Below are 23,839 nucleotides of genomic sequence, written 5' to 3'. Positions count from 1 at the left end.
CTTTTTCTTTAAGTTTGATACTATTTTAAACTTTTTTAGTTAGATGGTGGATCCACGCCATGGAATTTTTCCTTCTCGTTGGAATGTATCTATTCTGAGTATTCTGAAATACGCCTTTAAATGTCTGCCACTGCATCTCCATTGACCTATCCCTTAACCTCATTTGCCAACTCACTTTAGCTAATTCTGCTTTCATGCCCTCATAATCACCCTCAATTAAGTTTAAAGTACTAGTCTTGGACGCACTCTTCTCTCCCTCAAACTCAATGGCCAGGATTTTCCGTGCTTGTCGGGCATGTTCGGTAGCATTGAGCAGACAATATGGTGCGATCAGTTTCACAACAGTGTGAAACCAGTTCGCGATCGTCTGCTCAGCCCACCAACGGTGGTCCGCATTTCCCACCATCGGATGTTGGGAACCTCATTGTAATACATCTGCACATCATTACTAGGCCAGCCCGCCAGAATTGTTCCCCCCCGTTGGATCATCTGTTCACATTGGCGTGCTTTCTTGCTGACGTGTTTCACAAAAGCATATAAAAGATGTGCACTTGGCGGGCTGCACATTGAGGGGAATTCGGAGGTGAGTACACAGCAACAATGTGCAGCACTCACCAGGTTCTCCTGTTGGACTTCAAGCTTGGCGGCGCGTTGTGATGCCCCATGAACTGGCAGTGAGTGAGATGTGTGTGGATGTGCAATGGGTTTGTGCGTGTGTGAGTTGAGAGTGATGAGAAGATTGACTTACCTTGACGGAACGGAGGAGATTATTCGTCCTCTTGCGGCACTTGGTTGCTGTCCTCTTCTGAAGGGTGTTGGCACTGACCCCACCGCTGCCTCCACCTTCCAAGCCTAGTTGGTCACGCCGCTGCCCATCCTGCGGCCAGAGCGGGGGTAGATGACATCCCGCCGGGACTCCACGACATCCAAAAGGCATCCCAGTGACCCGCCGCCAAACCTGGGGGCTGCAGTTTTTTTGCTTTTTGTGGACATCTTCCCCGCAGCAATCATGGGCTGGAGGCGCTGAGATGTGGTGTGCACTGCTGGACTTTAAATATGGCGCCTAGCATGATGAAGTGACGAGGTGATGGCGGGCGGGCAAATGACAGCCCGCCTGCCATGGAAACGGCGAGTTTCCCGGGAATGCATAAATAATGTGGCGGGTTTGCGACGATTCAGCATGAAAAGCCGCCATTGCGGCCACCCGCTACCGCACTTAGTGCAAATCTGAGACAGTTCTGCCCAATGTAAAATTCCATCATATTATGATCACCGCTACCTATGGATACCTTCACTATGAGAGCATTAATTAATCCTGTCCCTTTGCACAATATCAGGTCTAGTATAGCCTGTTCTCTGGTTGGCTCCAGAACATGCTGTTCTAAGAAACTGCCCCTAAAACACTATGAACTCCTCATCTCGGCTACCTTTTCCCATCTGATTTATACAGCCTGTTTGTAGATTAAAATCCCCCATGATTATTAAAAAGACTATAGGAAGGTAACTGTGACGAGTCAAAAAATTTAGAGAAGATATATTTAATATTGATGTAAATATTTATAGATTAGGATTAATTTCCTAAATGATGTAGATTTCTTTTCTATGGTTGCAATTAATCTGTTGTTTGTTCCAGGTCCGTGATTATTCAGGAACATACACTGTGAAGCTGATTCCTTGCGTCTCTGCTCCAAGCCAGGAGTATACCATCCCAATTGTCTGCAATCCAAGGGAGCCAATAACCTTTGACCTTGACATCAGGTTTCAGCAGGTACCAGATTATTAGGCAGCTCAAGTAAACCTCTCCTCACTCGATTTTTCCCTGACCACCCCTCCCCACCGTGTCTCAGTTGTGTGGGAATAAGGAGGTAATGTGATGAAAATGGCGGCGCTGCAGTTAAGGAAACTATTTTGCCAAAGTCCATATCATCACATGTTGGTGGGGACCTCGGTATGGGTAGCTGAAGCAGCCGCTGGATGTAGGCGGCAATCTTGCTAACCTATGCAAATCGGGGCCCTCTGTCATTGATTGGAGCTCAAAGCAATTTTGAAGTATCAATGGGCAGAGCGTGCGCAACGTCTTCCTTAAACTGCAGGACGCCCAAGAAAAGTTTCAAAAATAGCTTTTTAAGTTGTGTGTTTGAGGTCACGAGGAGCACTAGAACCTGCCTCTGCCCAAGTTTCCTGTTTTAAAATAAAAACAGAAAGTGTTTGAAAAACACAGCCAGCTTGGTAGCATCCGTAGAGAGAGAAACAGAATTAGCATTTCGAGTCCAGTATTACTCTTCTTCAGAACTCTCTCCGCAGCTGCGGCCAGGCTGGCTGAGGTTTTCCAGCACTTTCTTTTTATTTCAGAACTCCATCACCTGCAGTATTTTGCTTTTGTATTTCCTGTTTTATCAGCTCCATATGTGACTTAAATGTCAAATTTTGTTTGATAGTGTCCCTATGAAGCACTTTGGGGCATTTTGCTACTTTAAACATGCTTCATAAATTCATTTTTTAATCCGATCCTTTCATGGAATATGGGCATCGCTGGCAAAGCCAACATTTATTGCCCATCCCTAACTACCATTGAGAAGGTGGTGGTGAGGCCGCCATCTTGAACCGCTGCAGTCCATGTGGTGTAGGTACACCCACAGTGCTGTTAGGAAGGGAGTTCCAAGGTTTTGACCCAGCGACACTAAAGGAGCAGCAATACAGTTCCAAGTCAAGATGGTGTGTGACTTGGAGGAGAACTTCCAGATGCTGGTGTTCCCATGCATCTGCTGCCCTTGTACTTCGAGGTGGTAGAGGTCGATGGTTGGGAAGGTGCTGTTGAAGGTGATTTGCTGCAATGCATCTTGTAAATGGTATACACTGTTGCCATTGTGTGTCGGTGGTGGAGCAAATAACAGTTTAAGGTTGTGGATGTGGTGCCCAACAAGCGAACTGCTTTATCCTCAATGGTGACAAGTTTCGTGAGTATTGTTGGAGACCCACTTATCCAGGCGAGTGGAGTGTACTCCACCACATTCCTGACTTGTGCGTTGTAAATGGTGGACAGGCTTTGGGGAGTCAGGAGGTGAGTTACTCACCACAGAATTCCCAGCCTCGGATCTGTTCACTTGTAGCCACAGTATTGATATGATTGTTCCAGATGAGTTTCTGGTCAATGGTAACCCCCCCAGGAAGTTGATAGTGGGAGATTCAGCAATGATAATGCCATTGAATGTCAAGGGTTAGATTCTGTCTTGTTGGAGATAGTCATTGCCTGGCAATTCTGTGGCGTGAATGTTACCTATCACTTATCAGCCTGAGCCAGAATATTGTCTAGGTCTTACCTGTGGAACTCCTGCAGTAATGTCCTATAACTGAGATGATTGGCCTCCAACAACTAGAACCATTTTCCTTTGTGCTAGGTGTGACTCCAACCACTGGAGAGTTTTCCCCTGATTTCCATTGACTTCAATTTTGCCATGGCTCCTCAATGCTACACTCGTTCAAATACTGCCTTGATATCAAGGGCCGTCACATTAACTCCCTCTTGAGTTCAGTTCTTTTGTCCACATTTGGGCCAAGGCTGTAATGTAGTCAGGAGCTAAGTGGTCCTGCAGAATCCAAACTGAGGCTCAGTGAGCAGATTATTGTTGTGTAAGTGCAACTTTATAGCACTGTCAATGTCACCTTCCATCACTTTGCTGATGGTCGATAGGAGACTGATGGGATAGTAATTGGCCAGATTGGATTTGTCCTGCTTTTTGTGTACAGGACATACCTGGGCAATTTTCCACATTGCTGGGCAGATGCCAGTGTTGTAGCTGTACTGGAGCAGCTTGGCCTGGGGTGCAGCTAGTTCTGGATCACAAGTACTCAATACTATTGCTGGAATAATGTCAGGGCCTACAGCCTTTGCAGTATCCAGTGCCTTCAGCCATTTCTTGATATCACGTTGACTGAATAAAATTGGCTGAAGACTGGCATCTATTATACTGGGGACCTCCGGAGGAGGCCGAGATGGATCATCCACTCGGCACTTCTGGCTGAAGATTGTTGCAAATGCTTCAGCCTTATCTTTTGTACTGATGTGCTGGGCTCCCCCATCATTGAGGATGGAGTTACTTGTAAAGTCTCCTCCTCCAGTTAGTTGTTTAATTGTCCATCACCATTCACAACTGGATGTGGCGGGACTACAGAGCTTAGATCTGATCTGTTGGTTGGCATGTTGTTGAACCCTGAGAGGGACCATGCATGTTTTTCATGTGGTACTACATCCTGCAGCTGTCTGGCAAGTGGCGAATGGTAGATTGAGTGACAGATATGCTCGTGATTGAGAGCACCTGGCATCTGTCGGGCACAGAGATCAAAGTACTGCCCCATGCTCGAGAAGTTTGTAATCCTGCCTTCCCCATTATCGCTTACTAAGTTTTGATTTATTGGCGTTATCTGCTCCTTCCAGGTGAGCGATCCTGTTGCTGCCGAGTTCAGCCTGAATACTCAAATGTTCCTGCTAAGTAAAAAGGGTCTCTGGTTGTCTGACGGCTCCATGGGATTCGGAGAAGGCAGCGATGTCGCTTTTACAGAAGGTATGGAAGTTGAGCCACTTTATTGCTACAAATAACCAGGCTGAATGTGAACACTGCTTAATGATCTAGTACTGAGACACAATACAAAAAGCTGTTCAATTCCCTTCCTTCAAAATTCCAAGCAGGAAAAATATATGTCAGGCTCCATTTTATTTAACATCTCAGCACAGCAGTCTCCAGCACTCCCCTGACAAATTGCATTAGAAAATCATCAGATAACTATAGATAAGGAAGGCCAATCGACTCATCTAAATTAATCAGTTTTCTAAATGGTGCCAGGGTTTTTGATTCCACCATGGATTTAGCGTTTTTTGAAGAACTTTGTGTTATCAATTCTAAGTTTGCCTTTTGCCAGTTTAACCTTTTCCCTATAGTAGGAGTTCAATTTGAAGTAGTCATCCAAATTTACCTTTTCTCTACTGTTCACTATCTTCTCTACCTCTGTAATTGCTTGGAAGGGTTTGCTGAAATCAATAGGAGTTACACCATGGAACAGACCACTCTGCCAGCCAGTGGTTATAGTTATTTTGTCTTATCTAGTTACATCCCAATTGATCTGAAAGAACACAAATCATAATTCCAACAACCATGGGCAATCAAAGTCTTAAAAGCATACAAGGACCCTGAAAATCCATGGGAGTTCCACTAGAGCCCCACCATAACTCTTGCAGAAAACTTATAGAACCACCAGAAAATGGCAGGGACTCAGTTCCACCAGGTTTTTGCAACTTCCAGGATTTTCTGGAACTTGCAATTACCCCTTACAAAGAAGATGGTGCTGCGATGAGTGGTGGGTGGAGCTGCGATGAGGGGTGGGTGGAGCTGCGATGAGTGGCGGGTGGAGCTGCGATGAGTGGCGGGTGGAGCTGCGATGAGTGGCGGGTGGAGCTGCGATGAGTGGCGGGTGGAGCTGCGATGAGTGGCGGGTGGAGCTGCGATGAGTGGCGGGTGGAGCTGCGATGAGTGGCGGGTGGAGCTGCGATGAGTGGCGGGTGGAGCTGCGATGAGTGGCGGGTGGAGCTGCGATGAGTGGCGGGTGGAGCTGCGATGAGGGGCGGGTGGAGCCGCGATGAGGGGCGGGTGGAGCCGCGGTGAGGGGTGGGTGGAACTGCGATGAGGGGCGGGTGGAGATGGGTACTCTTATGCTGGAAGTTCTTGCTTCCACAGTTCATTGGAGATATGATGTAATACCCTCCTCGAGTACCTTGTGGCCTCCAAATTGGCAGACGTTTGTCCCAATGGGAGTGGTCCATCCGCCACTTCTGCCCACCCAATACCTGCGCACCCACCTGCCAAAATAGCATGGACTCCCAAAGAGTTTGTTTTACCTAAACCTGATGAAACCTTACAGAGGAAACATGGCTTAACGGGAGTTTGGGCAGAGGAGAGAAACCCTCAGCAACCCTTCTTCACCCTTCACCACCCCCCCCCCCCCCCCCCCCACCCCCCGACCCCAGCGGCAGACAGGCACGAGCTTTTCTGGCTAAGAGGAGCAGTTGGGCACTGGATATGGGCCGACAGTGGCATTTGTGCCCACCTGTCCTACACAAATTAGGTGCCCTCACACTTCAGTGAGGTCACCGCAAAGAGAGCTTTAATAAGCCCAATCTCAGTGTAACTGCCAGGATCACATTACAGGGATTTTTTGGACCAATATTAAGACAGTGGTAAAAGCAAAATACTGCGGATGCTGGAAATCTGAAACAAAAACAAAAATAGCTGGAAAAACTCAGCAGGTCTGACAGCAACTGCAGAGAGGAACACAGTTAAAGTTTCGAGTCCGTATGACTCTTCATCAGAACATTAAGACAGTGGAATCTGCTATGAAATTTGTATAAAGATGTTTGGCCTTCAATGTACCTTAGAGAAGAAAGTGTGTTATTTTGAAGAAACTCAGTGACACAAGTCCAGGTTTTGCTATGTAAAATAACTTGCCACATTTTTGCACTAGTATAGTGTTGAACATCCTTACAATAACAAGGATGCTTTGGATGAATATTCAATTGGAAACATTTTAGACAGTTCACCTGACAAGTCAAAGACACAGGTGTTGGGATGTGCTATATTGTCCTATGAAGTCTGTGACCTCATGGGTTGTGGGTTTAACGTCCATGCTTGTCGATGTATTTTGTTAACCATCTCAAGTCAGATTATCCAAGGGTGTACACCCTGTTGAATCAAGTTGCTGTGCCCTTATGAAGCAAGGGAAAGTCAGAGCATGCAGCAACAGAGTCTCCCAACAATTAGTTGTTGCTTCAGACTGATAGTGGCCTGGAAATAGGTTGCATGTTTGCTGCCTCAGGAAATGTTACAAGATGTGGAAAGACATGAAATAGCAAAAACAAAAATTCTGGAAATGGAAGGAAAGGGAGGCAGTTTGGTAACATGGTACAAAGCTTCATCAGACTTCTAACTGGAATGTATTTTCCCTGCAGGATCAGTTGTCTATGGGCGTGTGATGGTTGACCCTGTGCAGAACCTTGGAGACTCCTTCCACTGTAATATTGAGAAGGTGTTTCTATGTACAGGAGCTGACGGCTATGTGCCCAAGTACAACCCAATAAATAGTGAATATGGCTGCCTGGCTGATTCATCATCACTCTTGTACAGGTTCAAAATCCTGGTAAGTCAGTTATTTTAATAGATGGCTTGAAATAATGCTCATAATCTTCGTCATCGGTGGCATGTACCTAGAGCTTTAGTAGAATGCAGTTATGATTTTTGTTGGGAGGGTGTGGTTGGAGGGAGTGGGGGGAAGATTAATGAATAAAATTTTGAGGGAGATGAAGTTATTTTAAGCATGTCAAATGAGCTGCCAGCACTGCCAATCAGCTTGCTATCGTTGGAAAGAATTGTGTTCAGTACATAGGGTTGCCTTTCATCCAAAATATTTAACCTCCTCAAATGCAACATGAGTATTTTTTATTTTCACTGACATACAATTCCTGTAACAGGCCTTTTACTTTTTTCAACAGGATAAGGCTCAGCCTGAGACACAAGATCCATATTTTGGAAATGTAGCATTCAATGCTAGACTTGCAATAGATGATGCTGAAGCAATTGCACTTTCCAGACAGCCTGGTTCTGATGGCTTTCGAATGGACTCCTCCCCACTCTTCCAGGTAGGAAGGAGATGCTTGTTCCGTGTATATTGTGCAGACACTGCCAGTGTTACCCTTTCTTGGCTTAGTGGCTGGGAGGCTCACATTAGATGTGCAGGATTATCAGCACAGTTTATTGCCCTGAAGTGTATGAGGTGTTGCACAGAACTGTAACTTATTCTTAAAGGACACACCACCTGTATTATAAAACATCAGTCACATATTGAGATATTGATGACATCGCCATTTAATTACATTGACAGATCTATGACTGAGACTTTTTTATCATCAGAAAATATAGGCTGCTGAAGCCCCGCCAACTAGGCCAAAAGCAAAGGGGTGACCCCACGTCTGTGGGCAGCAGCACCCGGCACTTCATTTTGTCAGCAGCAGCCATCCTGTTAAGGATGGCAGTCCATCCCCAAGAGCTGTCAGCCCAATCAGAGAGCTGGCAGTTCAGCAGTGCCACCACTAGCAGTGGTCATTGCTGGGGTTGCACCTGGAGGGTGAGGGCACGTCAATGGCCTGTGCCCTCGAAGACAGAGAAATGGGGTTGGGGGTAGCCCAGCAAATGAGGTGGGTCTCAGTGAACAGGTGATGCTATTGTCAGAGGCCCCTCCATGCACCATGGAGTACCCAAAAAGGAGGCCCACTCCCCCCCGGAGCCCACTGGGAGATGACTAGATTCCATTGGACGGTTTCCCCATGTGGTGGCAAGCCCCGGATGTGAAATGAGGAAAACAACATTACGCAGTGAACGGTTAGGATCTGGAATCCACTGTCTGAGAGTCTGGTAGAGGCAGTTTAAATTGAGGCCTTCAAAAGAGAATCAGAGAAAAAAAAAATCAGGGTTACAGGGAAAAGGCAGAATGAAGTTAGGTGAGTTGCTTTTGCAGAGAGCTGGCACAAACATGATGGGCCAAATAGCTTCCTGTGCTGTAACCGTTTTATGATTCTGTAAAGGGCTCTCTGGTGTCCTGTTGGGATTCTAGTGTCTCAAACAAGTCAATGATTTTGGTCAGTAAGGATCTGCTACTCCTTAAAGTACGTTGGCTACCTCTTACCAGGTGATTTTCATATTGATGCTCCTCAGCTTTGTCCCTAATGATCAGTTCTATTATTTTGCCAATTACCAATGTAACTGTAACTTCCTAACTCTTTGGTTCTTTCCGATTGTTTTTATTGGAGCCAGAAAAAACCCCCATTAGTAGCCACATTTTTTTTTCTGGGCTTATTTAATGGACCCAATCCATTCAGTTGTAAATCAAGGCAATGATCAGTAATTTGCTAATGCTTGCTGCCTGCCATCTCATAATGTGTTTATTTTCTGTGGGAGTTTGTCAGTACACTTTATGGAATTTATAATTTAAATTTCCGCTGAGATTCAAGACACCCTTCTCAACAACAGCTGGTCTATATTCACTGAGGTTGTCACAATAGAGTATCGCTGAATTTTAATTAGTTAATGTTTTTATTGCAACCTGAGCTATAAACATTAAATGCCTTTGTGTTGTAATATCCAAAGATTGGCAGTCATTGAGTAAGGTTGTTGAAATGAACAATGACTGCTTAGTTCATTAATTTGTTAATGTTTCTGTTACAGTCTGAGTGACTGAGCACTAGATGTCACTAGGTGGGGTAAAATCCTACAGGGTTAATACAAATCAGAACCTTACAACATACAAGAAGCACTCAGCATTAATAGGAAGAGAAGTTGGCCATTCAGTCCCTGAGCCTTGTTCTGCTATTCCATTGTATCAGAGTTGATCTATATATCAAATCCATTAACCTGCCTATGCTCCATATCCCTTGATATCCTACACAATAAAAATCCATCGATCTCAGTCTTGAAAATTTCTGTTGATCCAGCAATTTAGAGGCTTTTGGGGAACAAGTTTCAGATGTTCACTGCACTACTTGAAATAAAGTGGATCATGATTTTACTCCTAAAGCAAATAGCTCTAATTTTAACAATTATGATGTTTTATCCTGGACTCTTCCACCAGAGGAACCAATTTTTCTATTTCCGTTTTATTGATCCCCTTACCATTTTAAACACCTGAATGAGATTACCTTTCAAAATACCAAACAGTGTTTTGCAATCTGTACAGCAGTTTAACCTTTAAAGCACAGATATCATTCTGGTGAATCTGTATTGCACTCCTTTCACGACCATTATATCTTTCCTGAGATTCGATGTCCAAAATTGAATGCAGTAGTCCAGCTGGGGTCTGATCAAGACTCTGTACAGCTGAATCATAGCTTCCTGACTTGACAACCTCCTTGAGATAAAGGCCAACACTCTGTAGCCATTTTGATTAAATTTTGTACCTGTGCACGAGCTTTTATTGATTTATAGAGAGCCCCTTTGGGTAGACTCACAATCCATTGAATGAATAAATTCCTCCATGTCTCAGCCCTAAATGGTCGGTGCCTAGTTTTAGACTCTCCAGCCAGGGGAAACAATCTCTCAGCATCTATCCAATCAGGCTCTCTAAGAACTTTATATCCTTCAGTGAGATCACTTCTCATTCATCGAAACAGCAGAGTATAGGCCCATTCTACTCAATCTAAGAAAAGGAAAAACTCCATGCTCCCATTCACACAACGCTTTTTTTATTCTGTCATGAGATGTGAGCATCGTTGGCAAGGCCAGCATTTGTTGCCCATCCCTAAATGCCATTGAGAAGGTGGTGGTGAGCTGCCTTCCTGAACCACTGCAGCCCATCTGGAGTAGGTAAACACACAGTGCTATTGGGAAGGGTGTTTCAGGATCTTGACCCAGTGACATTGCAGGAACGATGATACAGTTCCAAGTCAGGATAGTGTGTGGCTCAGATGGGAACTTCGATGTGGTGGTGTTCCCAAGCATTTGCTGTCCTTGTCCTTTAGTTAGCAGAAGTCGCGGGTTTGGAAGGTGCTGTCAAAGGAGGCTTGACAAGATGCAGTGCATCTTGTATATGGTATACGCTGCTGCCACTATGTGTCGATGATAGATAGAAGAATGTTTAAGTTGTTGGATGGGGTGCTGATCAAGCAGGCTGCTTTGTCCTCAATGGTGTCGAGCTTCTTGAGTATTGTTGGAGACTCACACATCCAGGCTAGTGGAGAATATTCCATCACACTCCTGACTCATGCCATCTAGATGGGTTTGAGGAGTCAGGATATGATTAACTCACCACATAATTCCCAACCTCTGACCTGCTGTTGCATCACAGTTTTTATATGGCTGATCCAGTTAAATTTCTGGTCAATGGTAACCCCCAGGATATTGGTAGTGGGGGATTTAGCGATGGTAATGCCATTGACTGTTAAGGGGAGATAGTTAGATTCTCTTTTGTTGGCAATGACCATTAACTGGCACTTGTGTGGCGCAAATGTTACTTGCCACGGCAGGGGGAGGCAATAGTAGTATTGTCACTGGACTAGTAATCAAGAGACCCTGCGAACCTGGATTAGAAACCCGCCATGGCAGATGGTGAAATTTGAATTCAATAAAAATCTGGAATTAAAAGTCTGATGATGACCATGAAACCATTGTTGGCTGTCGTAAAAACCCACCTGGTTCACTAACATCCCTTAGGGAGGGAAATCTGCTGTCCTTACCTGGCCTGGCCGACATGTGACTCCAGATCCACAACAGTGTGGTTGACTCTTAAATGCCCTCTGAAATGGCCTAGCAAACCACTCATGTTATTTCTGAGCAGTTGGTAAAGCTGAGTTATTTTTTAAAAATCCCAGAGGGAAACGTTAAACAACTGTCATAACCTATAATTTTAAGTGTTATGTTTGAGATGCAACTCTAAATTTAGGAATCATACCACCAGTTCTCGAGAGGTTTTATATTAAGCTAAATGAAACATTTTACAAAAGTTAAATATATACACATGGCTACAAATGACTACAATCATAACTTTTAACAAATTCCCAAACTAATCTCCCTTAAGGCAACAGCAACCCATAGACTTAACCAAACACCAGGCAAAGCATTTTCACCTTGTGAATTCAAAATTAGGTTATTTTCACTTTGGTTCCTGTGGAGACAGTTGGAGGCTTACAGCTGCCTTTTGATCTCACATTGCCTCTCCTCTGCACACCCGAAAACTGCTAAAGTTATACCTAGCACAGCTCATTGAATGTAAATTTTCATTGTATCACCAGCCTCTTCTAACAATAAAACCCTTTCATAGTACCAATTTTATTAGTAATATAAACATATTGCTTGGTCTCTGTTCGCCAGGTGCCAGAATTCACAGCACTTCCTGAATGCTCTATTCAAAAAAAATGCAAATGCATTCTACCTCTCTGTTTACATCTCAAAACTTATACACGTCAAAGCACCCAGACTAGCTGGCTTTAATCCAATTAAGACACACCCACAGACTAAACCTCTATTTTAAAAGAAAAATGTTTATTCCAATAATATATACATTAATAGTTTCATGACAACTCAATTGTATCACACCACTAAAAAGTCTAAAAGGAATGGAACCGGAGGGATCACCCAGTATCGGCCTAGGCACCGGAAACAACAACAGCAAACTCAGCCCTGTCGACCCTGCAAAGTCCTCCTTGCTACCATCTAGGGCTTGTGCCAAAATTGGGAGAGCTGTCTCACAGACTAGTCAAGCAACAGCCTGACATAGTCATCCTCACGGATTCATGTCTTACAGATAATGTCCCAGATATCACCATCCCTGGGTATGTCCTGTCCCACCGGCAGGACAGACCCAGCAAAGGTAGCGGAACAGTGGCATACAGTCTGGAGGGAGTTGCTCTGGGAGCCCTTAACATCGACTCCAGACTCCATGAAGTCCCATGGCATCAGGTCAAACATGGGCAAGGAAACCTCCTGCTGATTACCATGTGCTGTCCCCCCTCAGCTGATGCACGTTGAACACCACTTGGGAGAAAGCATTGAGGGTGGCAAGGGCACAGAATGTACGCTGGGCGGCAGACCTCATTGTGTGCAGATGTACTCTGGTGAGGGACTTCAATGTCCATCACCAAGGGTGCCTTGGTAGCACCGCTACAGACCGAGCTGGCTGAGTCCTAAATGACATAGCTGCTGGTCTGGGTCTGTGGCAAGTGACGAGGGAACCGACAAAATGGAAAAACATACTTGACCTCATCCTCACCAACCTGCCTGCCACAGATACATCTGTCCATGACAGTATCAGTAGGAGTGACCACCACACAATCGTTGTGAAGATGAAGTCCCACCTTCACATTGAGGATACCCTCCATCGTGATGTGTGGCACTACCACCGTGCTAAATGGGATAATTTTCGAACAGATCTAGCAAACCAAGACTGGGCAACCATGAGGCGCTGTGGACCATCTGTAGCAGCAGGATTGTACTCAAGCACAATCTATAACCTCATGGTCCAGCATATCCCCCACTCTACCATTACCACCAAGCCAGGAGATCAACCATGGTTCAATGAAGAGTGCAGGAGGGCATGCAAGGAGCAGCACCAGGCACACCTAAAAATGAGGTGTCAACCTTGTGAAGCTACAACACAGGACTACTTGCATTCCAAACAGCAAAAGCAGCAGGTGATAGACAGAGCTAAGCAATTCCACAACCAACGGATCAGATCTAAGCTCTGCAGTCCTGCTACATCCAGTTGTGAATGGTGGTGGGCAATTAAACAATTCAGTGGAGGTGGAGGCCCCACAAATACCCCCATCCTCGATGATGGGAGAGCCCAGCACATCATTACAAAAGATAAGGCTGAAGCATTTGCAGCAACCTTCAACAAGATGTACTGAGTGGATAATCCATCTCGGCCTCCTCCGGAGGGCCCCAGAATTACGAATGCCAGTCTTCATCTAGTTCGATTCACTCCACGTGGTATCAAGAAATGGCTGATGGTACTGGAAACTGCAACGGCTTTGGGTCCTGACAATATTCCAACAATAGTACTGAAGACTTGTGCTACATAACTAGGCGCACCCCTAGCCAAGCTGTTCCTGTACAGCTACATCACTGGCATCTACCCAGCAACATGGAAAATTGCCCAAGTATGTCCTGTCCACAAAAAGCAAGACAATTCCACCCAGTTAATTCCAGCCCTATCAGTCTACTCTCAGTCATTAGTAAAGTGCTAGAAGGTGTTGTCGACAGTATTATCAAGCAGCACTAACACAGCAATAACCTGCTCACTGACGCTCAGTTTGGGGTCCGCCAGGATCACTCAGCTCCTGGCCTCACTACAGCCTTGGTTCAAACATGGACAAAAGAGCTCAACTCCCGAGGTGAGGTGAAAGTGACGGCCCTTGACATCAAGGCAGCATTTGACCGAGGGTGGCATCAAGAAGCCCTAGCAAAAGTGGAGTCAATGGGAATCGGAGGAAACTCTTTGCTAGTGGAGTCATACCTAGTGCAAAGGAAGATGGTTGTGCTTGATGGAGGTCAATTATCTCAGTTCCAGGACATCACTGCAGGAGTTCCTCAGGGTAGTGTCTTAGGCCCAACCACCTTCAGCTGCTTCATCATTGACTTTCCCTCCATCATAAGGTCAGAAGTGGGGATGTTCACTGATGATTGCACAACGTACAACACCATTCACAACTCCACAGATACTGAAGCAGTTCATGTCCAAATGTAGCAAGGCCTGGACAATATCCAGGCTTGGGCTGACAAGTGGCAAGTAACATTTGCTCCACACAAGTGCCAGGCAATGACCATCTCCAACAAGGGAGAATCCAACCGTCACCCCTTGACATTCAATGGCATTACCATCCATGAATCCCCCACTATCAACATCCTGGGGGTTACCATTGACCAGAGACTGAACTGGGCTTGCCATATAAACACTGTGGCTACAAGAGCAGATCAGAGGCTAGTAAGTAACTCACCTCCTGACTCCTCAAAACCTATCTACCATCTACAAGGCATAATTCAGGAGTATGACGGAATACTCTCCACTTACCTGGATGAGTGAAGCTCCAACACTCAGGACAAAGCAACCCACTTCATTGGCACCCCCTCCACACACCGACGCAGAGTAGCAGCAGGGTGTACCATCTACAAGATGCACTTAGGAACTCACCAAGACTCCTTAGACAATACTTTCCAAACCCACAGCCACTACCATCTAGAAGGACAAGGGCAGCAGATAGATGGGAACATCACCACCTGGAAGTTCCCCCCCAAGCCACTCACCATCCTGACTTGGTAATATATCACCATTCCTTCACTGTCACTGGGTCAAAATCCTGGAACTTCCTCCCTAATAGCACTGTGGGTGAACCCATACCACATGGACTGCAGTGGTTCAAGAAGACAGCTCACCACCACCTTCTCAAGGGCAATTCGGGATGGATGATAAATGCTGGCCTAGCCAGCGACACCCACATCCCATGAAGGAATAAAAAAAATGCCTAAGCCTGAATATTATCCAGGTCTTGCTTCATTTGGACATGGACTGCTTCAATATCTGAGGAGCCAGGAATGGTGCTGAACATTGTGCAATTATCAGCAAACATCCCCGCTTCTGTCCTTATGAAGGAAGGAAAGTCATTGATGAAGCAGCTGAAGATAGTTGGGCCTAGAGCACTACCCTAGAACACTATTCTGCAGCAATGTCCTGGGTCTAAGATGTTTGACCCCCCCAACAACCAGAACCATCTTCCTTTGTGCTAGGTATGACTCCAATCAGTGGAGTCTTTTCCCCCTGATTCTCAGTTACTTCAGTTTTGCCAGGGTTGCTTGATGCCACACTTGGTCAAATGCTGCCTTGATGTCAAGGGCAGTCACTCTCACCTCACCTCTTGAGTTCAGCTCTTTTGTCCATTTTTAGACCAAGGCTGTAATGAGGAGCTGTGTGGCCCTGGCAGAACCCAAACTGAGTGTAACTGAGCAGGTTATTGCTGTGTAATTGCTGCTTGATCGCACTGTCAACGACACCTTTCAGCACTTTGCTGATGATCAAGACTAGACTGATGGAGTAGTAATTGGCTTGATTGGATTTGTCCCGCATTTTGTGGACAGGACATACCTGGGCAATTTTCCACATTGTCAGGTAAATGCCAGTGTTGTAGCTGTACAGGAACAGTTTGGCTAGGGGCGCAACAAGTTCTGGACCATAAGTTTTCAGCATTACTGATGTCAGGGTCCATACCTTTACAGTATACAGTGCCTTCATCTCTTTGATCTAATGTGGTGTGAAATGAATTAGCTGAAGGCCAGTATTTTTAGCGCTGGAGAGTGCAGGAGGAGGCCGAGATTGATCATCCACTCGGAACTTCTGGCTGAAGATTGGTGCAAATGCTTCAGCCTTGTCTTTTGTACTGATGCGCTGGGCTCCCCCATCATTGAGGATGGGGATATTTGTGGAACCTCCTCATTGTTTAATTGTCCATCACCATTAACAACTGGATGTAGCAGGACTGCAGAGTTTTCATCTGACCCCTAGGTTGTGGGATGGTTTAGCTCTGTTTATTGCATATTGCTTATGCTGCTTGGCTTGCAAGTATTGCTGTGTTGTAGTTTAACCAGGTTGACACCTAATTTTTAGGCATACATGGTGCTGCTCCTGTCATGTTCTCCTGCACTCTTAATTGAACCAGTGTTGATCTCTTGGCTTGGTGGTAATGGTAGACTGGGAGATATGCCAGGCCATGAGTTTACAGATTATGGTGAATACAATTCTGCTCTGCTGATGATGGCCCACAATGCCTCATGGATGCCCTGTTTTGATTTGGTTGCTCTGTTTGAAATCTGTTACATTTTACACGGTGGTACTGCCACACAACATGATGGATGTGAAGATGCATCTTTGTCTCCACAAAGACTGTGTGATGGTCACTCCTACCAATAATGTTATATGACAGATAGATTGATGAGGACAAGATCTGGAAAGTTTTCCCTCATCACCCGCTACAGACCCAGTTTAGCAGCTATGTCCTTCAGGATTTGGCCAGCTCGGTTAGTTGTGGTGCAGCCGAGCCACTCTTGGTGATGGACATTGAAGTACCCCACCCAGAGTAAATTCTGTGCCCTTGCAACCCTCAGTGCTTCTTCCAAGTTATGTTCAACATGGGGGAGTTCATCAGTGGAGTGAGGGTGGTAGGTGGTAATCAGGTGGTCAATGCTCAACCTGATGGCCAGAATATTGCTGTCGGTGTGCAGGGGCGAGCCCGGCATGCCAATGTGCAAAATGACACGAGATGATGTCAGGCGCACGTCCTGATGTCATTGCACATCATTTAGATCCTTTGTTCGGCAGGCGCGTGCCGGAGGCAGCTGCGTGCCCGCCGAACTGTCAACGGCCTATTAAGGCCATTAAAAAGGTAATCAAGCTTATTAACACCACTGCCCGTCCAACCTTAAGGTTGGCGGGCAGGCGAAGAGCCCAAGCGGCCTTCGCGTTTTCCAGGATACCTCATCCACGGGCGGGATGAGGTTTCCTGAAGGTTTCATAAAATTAATAAATAAATTTGGTCCACTTGACAAACATGTCCCAGCTTATGTGACGCTGCCACATAAAGGGACATGTTTAAATAATTTTTAACTTTATTTATTGCAAATTTTTTTTGGCAACTTTATCTCCCTGAGGCAGCTGCATGCTGCGTTCTGCCGCACGCATGCATGAAAGAGTGCAGGTCCCGACTCTCCCTCCTCCACCCTCCCGCACAGGTAGCGCTGAGTGCTACCGGCCATGTGTCATGCTGGGCGGGATTTAATTGGCCCACCCATGTAAATTGGCGGCACGCAGCTGATCGCAGGCGGCGATCAGCTCCACGCCTGCTCCCGCCCAGCCCATCAGACATAGGGAAGTTTCTGGCCGATGTTACGAGACTTCTTGGAGTCTGGAGTCAATGTTGAGGACTCCCGGGACAACTCCTTCCCAACTGTATTCTACTGTGCCACCACCTCTGATGGGCCTGTCCTACCATTGGGGCAGGATGTACCCAGGGACGGTGATGATGGTAACTGAGACATTGGCTGTAAGGTATGATTCAATGAGTATGACTATGTCAGGCTATTGCTTGACTAGTCTGTGGGACACCTCCCCCAATTTTGGCACAACTTACTGTGCTTTCTAACTTCATATAATCTGGCAACTTGGATAAACAACTTTCCTCTTTCTTCACGCAATTCTTGAACATATGTGGTGAAAAACTGTAGTCCCAAAACAGATCCAACAACCATCATTCAGTGGAATTTAGCTGAAACAAACATTTACCTTGCGCAACCCAAATGGATTGTGAGTTTATAAGGAAATTGTTTTTGGTTTCAAAATTTAATGAGCGCACGCAAACTGTACTTAATGCACATTTTTGCAGACTAACCTGCAGTGGAAGTAATCACAAACATCCCAGTCTCTGCTGACTCTCACAGGTGTTTCAAATATGCATTATTGTTAAGTAGTTAAGAAATCAATTGTAAATAGCCATTAAATGTACTCTTTGATGTGAAAAAGCAGGTTAATGGCCATTTTAAACTTATTTTCTCTCTTCAAGCAGTTACTTGAACAGTATTTTTTCTGTTAATGTTTCAATTGTTGCAGTGAAATCTGAAGCAGAACAGTCACATGTCAGTCACATGTTGTTCTTAATCTGTAGGTTGCTGCTGGCCGAGAGTGGTACATTCATACCATTTACACTGTGCGGTCTAGGGACAGTGCGAGCAGAGGCATTGGAAAGAGAAGTGTGGAGTATCATATTGTTTCACATAGCGGATACCTGAGCACTATGGGGCATTCACGCCAGCGACGATCAGTTAAAGAAGCCCCCATACTGGCTGAGGACATCGGCATTGAGAACAACAGAGGAACCAACATTCAACATATTGCTTTGGACCGCAGCAACAGGAAGCAGGTTGTCGAGGAAGAGATCTTCCCTGAAGGAGCTATTGCTAGGTCACCAAATGACCGAGGTGACAAAGTTGGCAATATTCCCATTATTGGAGGGATTGCTACCTTGTTGCTAGCTATTTGTGTTGTTATTATCATTGTCCTCCTGCTGAAACGCAGAAAGCAATCAGAAAAGAAGGGAGAGTATAAGAAATCATCCAGCAATGAGGCCATGGCTGCACAGAATTATCACAGCGACAGCTCTGAGGTTTGATCAACATCAAATTCCATCTCAGCCAACTCCAAAGTGCCTCAGAGGACTTGAACTGTGCCTTATTACAAAGACCAGAACATTATTTATCCAATTACTGTTGTCGCTTGACTCCAGCTGTACTTGAATGTTTGGTTTTGGAACCCGTGCAACATCGCATTCACAGAAACTTAGTCATGGGTCTCAAGTATCATCTTTTGCACAGAATTCAGCAAGTGACCTAAAATGCACTGTACATCGAGAGGCACTGCACAAACTGCATCACATGATGGGGGGGGGGAAGAGGGACGGGAGCAGCAGAGGCTTATGTGAGGGAAATCCACTACTTTTTTAAATCAATTTCCCTGAACAAGATTAAAAGACAACTGTATCCGAAGGTGCTAATTAGTCCACTCGTACTGAGAAGGAGATTTATTAACTTATGTAGATGATGTAAAGACTGAAGGTGCAGTAGTTAGAAGACTCAATAAATCACTTTTTTATTGTTTCTCGTGTATAAATGAATTAGTCAGCATTTTATATAAGAATTTTGCAGCTGGACATATGTACTGGAAGACTAACCAGTCATGAAGTAGCAGAATAGTTCCAAGGAAACTGAATTCTAATCTTTGCACCCCGCCCCTCACCCCCCCCCCCCCCTCCCACCCCCCAGATAAATCTTATAAATACAATAACAAACCTATGAAATTTTAATTATTTGGTCCATCTGGGAAGATTGAGGTGCTTTGACTTGCGCACCCTGTGGTCTGTAAGTTGTCCACATGGTGCTTTCTTGATTTGTATTCTTGTTTTGCAATCCTTGTACAGGTTCAATTTATTAATTTTATGTTTCATGTTTTGCTTTGGTCTGCAAGAAAGTGTATTTACTGCATGTGTGCCGCTGTCATTAAGTTTTATCTTGTGCTGCATGAGGGGATGGCAGATGGTGGGTGTAAATGTTTAACATGCTAATTGTAACTGTCCTTGGTGGCTAAGGATATGAATTCCATAATTTTTTTTTTAAATCACCACATCACTTTTTTGTAATAGCAAGTGAAGTAAACTTGTGCTAGACTTTCTCATAAGGTCTGCTCCTGATCTACAGGATAGGTTTAGCCACGACCAGGTAATCTCTGCACTGATTTAATAGCAGACCTAATAATTAGGTCTTATATATTTGTGTGTCACCTCATCCAGTGTTGTCACTTTGCCTATTTAGTGCATTGATAACAATATGTCATAGGAAGAAATATCACAACGAGGCCAATATGCTTTGATATTTGGTGTTTCCCTAAACTCATCACTTCAAATTAGTTCCATTGCCAGTAATAGATCCATAGCCACCAGTACTTTACTTCTGTGTTATAAAGCTCAAAGTAATCTCTCCAGAAACAACCTCCATTCAGATCTCGAATTGTACTTTTCTTTACACCGTGAGTGGATATATTAAGTTTCACACATAAACTGTTGCATTTTTATTGAGATCCTACTGATCCTGCTGTTTGTATCTGCAGGGTAGACATTACAATTTCATTGTAGAATGTGTAGCGACAAATTTTGCAACAAAAATGCTTTAATGTGCTCAACGAATTGTAACTGTGGACTCCAAGAACTCTTAAGGTGTTTTGTGTGTAAACAACAGAAAACTCTAAAATAATTCACTGCTCACTCAAAGACATTTTTAATTTCTGCTTTCTTGTACAACATTAGTTCTTTAAATAATCTGTTTTGCATTTGTCATTGTAGCTCTTTGTATATGCCAACTGCTCATTTGGAATGGGAAAACTATGCACTCTGCAAAATTAGCTTTTATCCAACATATTGCATCTGTGTCAATGGATGATTTATCCATGGATGTTGATGTCAATGGATGATTGGTTATCCTTATTGTTTTTGCTGCAATCCTCACATCTCTGACCTGTCACGTTTGGAACCATGTTTGTAAATCTAATTGTTCTACTGTGGGATAATGGTATTTAAAACAAGGTTATTGAATATTCGTTTCCTGGGAAGTTATCAATATTATTCTTATTGGCTACTCATTGCAAGAATTTGTAACAGGCCAGCAAGAATAACGTTTGCAAAAATCATTTCTAGAAATAATGTAAAAGCTGCAGCTAAAAAAAACCATATCATTTAACCCTTCATTTTTTTTTCTTTTTTAGTAATGTGTTCATATTGCATTCAAATAAAATATTCTTTCTCCCACTTTTAATGAATGAAGTTGATTTTAAAAGAGCAATCATTCCAAATGTTCTATTTCTCCCACAAGCCATATAACATTTCCTTACAATTTCTGTGTGTGTATCCCTATTTACGGAGGTGCCTGAGAGTCCCTTCCTGAGCCTCACTTAGGTTCAAAGCCGTACTCTCGACATAACAGGAATGAGTGACTATAACAAGTATTGTGTTAAAACAACAATTTTATTGAATAATGATATGACAATCATAATTGATAATACGTTAATATATAAAAATTAAGTAATAGAAAGAAAGATAACTTTATTGAAAGGCGAAAGCACTTTATATGTATCAGAAGAAAAGAAGAAAGGCAGATTTTTTTTGTCAAGCACAAACAATAACACCAATTTGGTCTGTTCCAGGACAGCTCCCTAAATTGGTACATATGTTACCATCTCCTTGGTACATACATGCCAAGTCGCTGAGTAACCCCACGGGTGGGCACCGCGGTCAGTCATTCTGTTCCTGGCCCTTCTTCCTGTCTTCAGTGCTGACTATTCCACTGTGGCTACAGCAACAAGCCCTCAAAGCAAACTCCCTTTAAGCCAAATTTCAGACTCCATGCCAGCCTTCTGAGGTCTGGGACAGTCCTTTCCCAAAACAAGTCTCAGTTCTTATCAAATTTTCTCACTGGCACTGCAAGTCCATACAGCCTTCACAATACCCAATTTGCTTACGCATCTTTTGATAGCGCCTTCCCATCTGTAACCCTTCAAGTGTTATGTCCATCAATAAAACTCCATCTTCTGATGATCATAGTAGGAGACCACCATAAGGTTACTCATCACCGCGGCCTGTAGTCCAAGAGTCACTGAATGCAGTAAGAAGGAGGCCTTATGATAAGCAAAGGACAGCTTATTTTAGTCTTCTAGCTTGAAAAATGGGAAACAAAGATGTAGTCTAAATACCAGCTATGCATGGCCAGTATGGAAAAAAAAATGTCTGGGAAAACAGGTTATTGATTAATTAATCAAAGTGCAATCACAGCCCAGTTAAAATCAATGTAAGGCATAATACAAAATAACTTTAAATGTTCACCATAGGCTTAAAATCAAGAGTGAAGCAGAAATAAAATGCAAAAACACAAAATTGCGAAAATTAGTGGCTGCCTCAGGCCTACACCTTCTACTGGGTTTTGAAAGCTTACAAAGCCTGTCTTAACAGTGACATTAATCTAAGGAAGAGTACCGCAAGTCAAAAATTTTCATCGTAGTGCCGATTATGAGGGACTTGAGGAATTTCATTAAACTTTGCTTCCTTGTAGCCATACAAGAGTGTTGGAAGGAAAACTTAATGAGAGACCTTCAGCTTGGTCTCCAGATCGACATCATGCCAATTCCACAATGTATTATTGTAGGCACCAATACAATGAGCTCTACTCTTTTGACCTGAACTTAATGTTCACTTTTCCCACATAAGTGATCTGGGTCATAATAATGAGTTCCATGTGTTAAAGACTTGTAACCAAATTGAAGCAGTGGAGCAGGAGCAGCTCTGAGAAAATTCCAGCCAACTTAGACTGCCTTGTAAGTGCTGTTGAAACCTCACTCACCTTAACTAGTGGGGTTACTGATGCACTTTCAGCAAAATAAGGTAATGGAGGGGGAATAGACATGAGGAAATTCCTGGCACAAGATTTTTCTATTAACAACCTGTGAGTGACCACTTCACATTTGGCTGAAGGCAACAGTCTAAACTGCCCATCTAAACTGGTAGTGATAAGGAGGAAGTGTTAAATAGATTGTCAGTACTTTAAGTTGACAAGGCACTGGGACCGGACGAGATGCCTCCAAGGATATTGAAGGAAGTGAAAGTAGAAATTGCAGGGGCACTGCCCATAATTTTTCAGTCTTCCCTAGACTCTGGAGAGGTGCCAGAGGACTGGTGAATTGCAAACATTATGCCCTTGTTCAAAAAAGGTTGTAAGGATAAGCCCAGCAATTATAGACCAGTCAGTTTAACTTCAGTGGTAGGCAAGATTCTAGAAACAATTACTCGGGATAGAATTAGTAGTCACATTGAAAAATATGGGCTGATGAGGAAGAGCCAGCATGGATTTCTAAAGGGTACATCATGTTTAACTAATGCTGGAATTTTTTTGAAGAGGTAACAGAAAGGGTCGATGAGGTTGTTGTGGTGTACATGGACTTTCAAAAGGCATTTGATACAGTGCCACACATCAGACTTGTGAGAAAAATTATTGCTCATGGAATAAAAGGGACAGTAGCAACATGGATACAAAATTGGCTGAAAAATAGGAAGCAGAGTGCAATGGTCAATGGATACTTTTCAGGCTCGAGGAAGGTTTGTAATGGAGCTCCCCAGGGGTCGGTATTGGGACTATTGCTTTTCCTGATATATATGAATGATCTAGATCTTGGTGTGCAGGGGCCCATTCAAAAGTTTGTGGATGATACGAAGCTTGGGATTGTTGTGAACTGTGAGGAGGACAGTGTAGAATTTCAAAAGGATTTAGACAAGTTGGTGGAGTGGGCAGATAGGTGGCAGATAAAGTTCAATGTGGAGAAGTGTGAGGTGATGCATTTTGGTAGGAAGAATATGGACAAACAATATAAAATAAGGGGTGAAATTTTGAAGGGGATGCAGGAACAGAAAGACTTGGGTGCATATGTGCATAGATCATTGAAGGTGGCAGGACAGGTGGAGAGAGCAGTTAATAAAGCATTTGGTATCCTGGGCTTTATTAATAGGGGCATAGAGTACAAGAGCAGGGAGGTTATGCTGAATTTATATAAAACACTTGTCTCAGCTGGAGTATTGTGTACAGTTCTGGGTGCCATATTATAGGAAGGATGTGAACAGATTGGAGAGAGTGCAGAAGAGGTTTACAAGAATAGTTCAAGGGATGAGAAACTTCAG

General features: G+C 44.1%; 1 protein-coding gene across 1 annotated transcript in view; it reads left to right on the top strand.

Moving 5' to 3' along the window:
• Positions 1–20,933, top strand: part of LOC144682690 (FRAS1-related extracellular matrix protein 2-like) — a 266,621-nt gene extending 245,688 nt beyond the window's left edge. Inside the window, exons 20-24 of the mRNA XM_078545282.1 lie at positions 1,634–1,768; positions 4,436–4,562; positions 6,998–7,185; positions 7,538–7,684; positions 18,239–20,933. Of these exons, the coding sequence (XP_078401408.1) occupies positions 1,634–1,768; positions 4,436–4,562; positions 6,998–7,185; positions 7,538–7,684; positions 18,239–18,742 (1,101 nt within the window). The 3' untranslated portion in view covers positions 18,743–20,933. The remainder of the gene's footprint in view (positions 1–1,633; positions 1,769–4,435; positions 4,563–6,997; positions 7,186–7,537; positions 7,685–18,238) is intronic.
• Positions 20,934–23,839: the final 2,906 nt, after the last annotated feature.

This window comes from Cetorhinus maximus, chromosome 7 (assembly GCF_964194155.1).
Source record: "Cetorhinus maximus chromosome 7, sCetMax3.hap1.1, whole genome shotgun sequence".
NCBI classification, from domain to species: Eukaryota; Metazoa; Chordata; class Chondrichthyes; order Lamniformes; family Cetorhinidae; genus Cetorhinus; species Cetorhinus maximus.
This window is presented reverse-complemented; position numbering and strand designations above follow the sequence as displayed.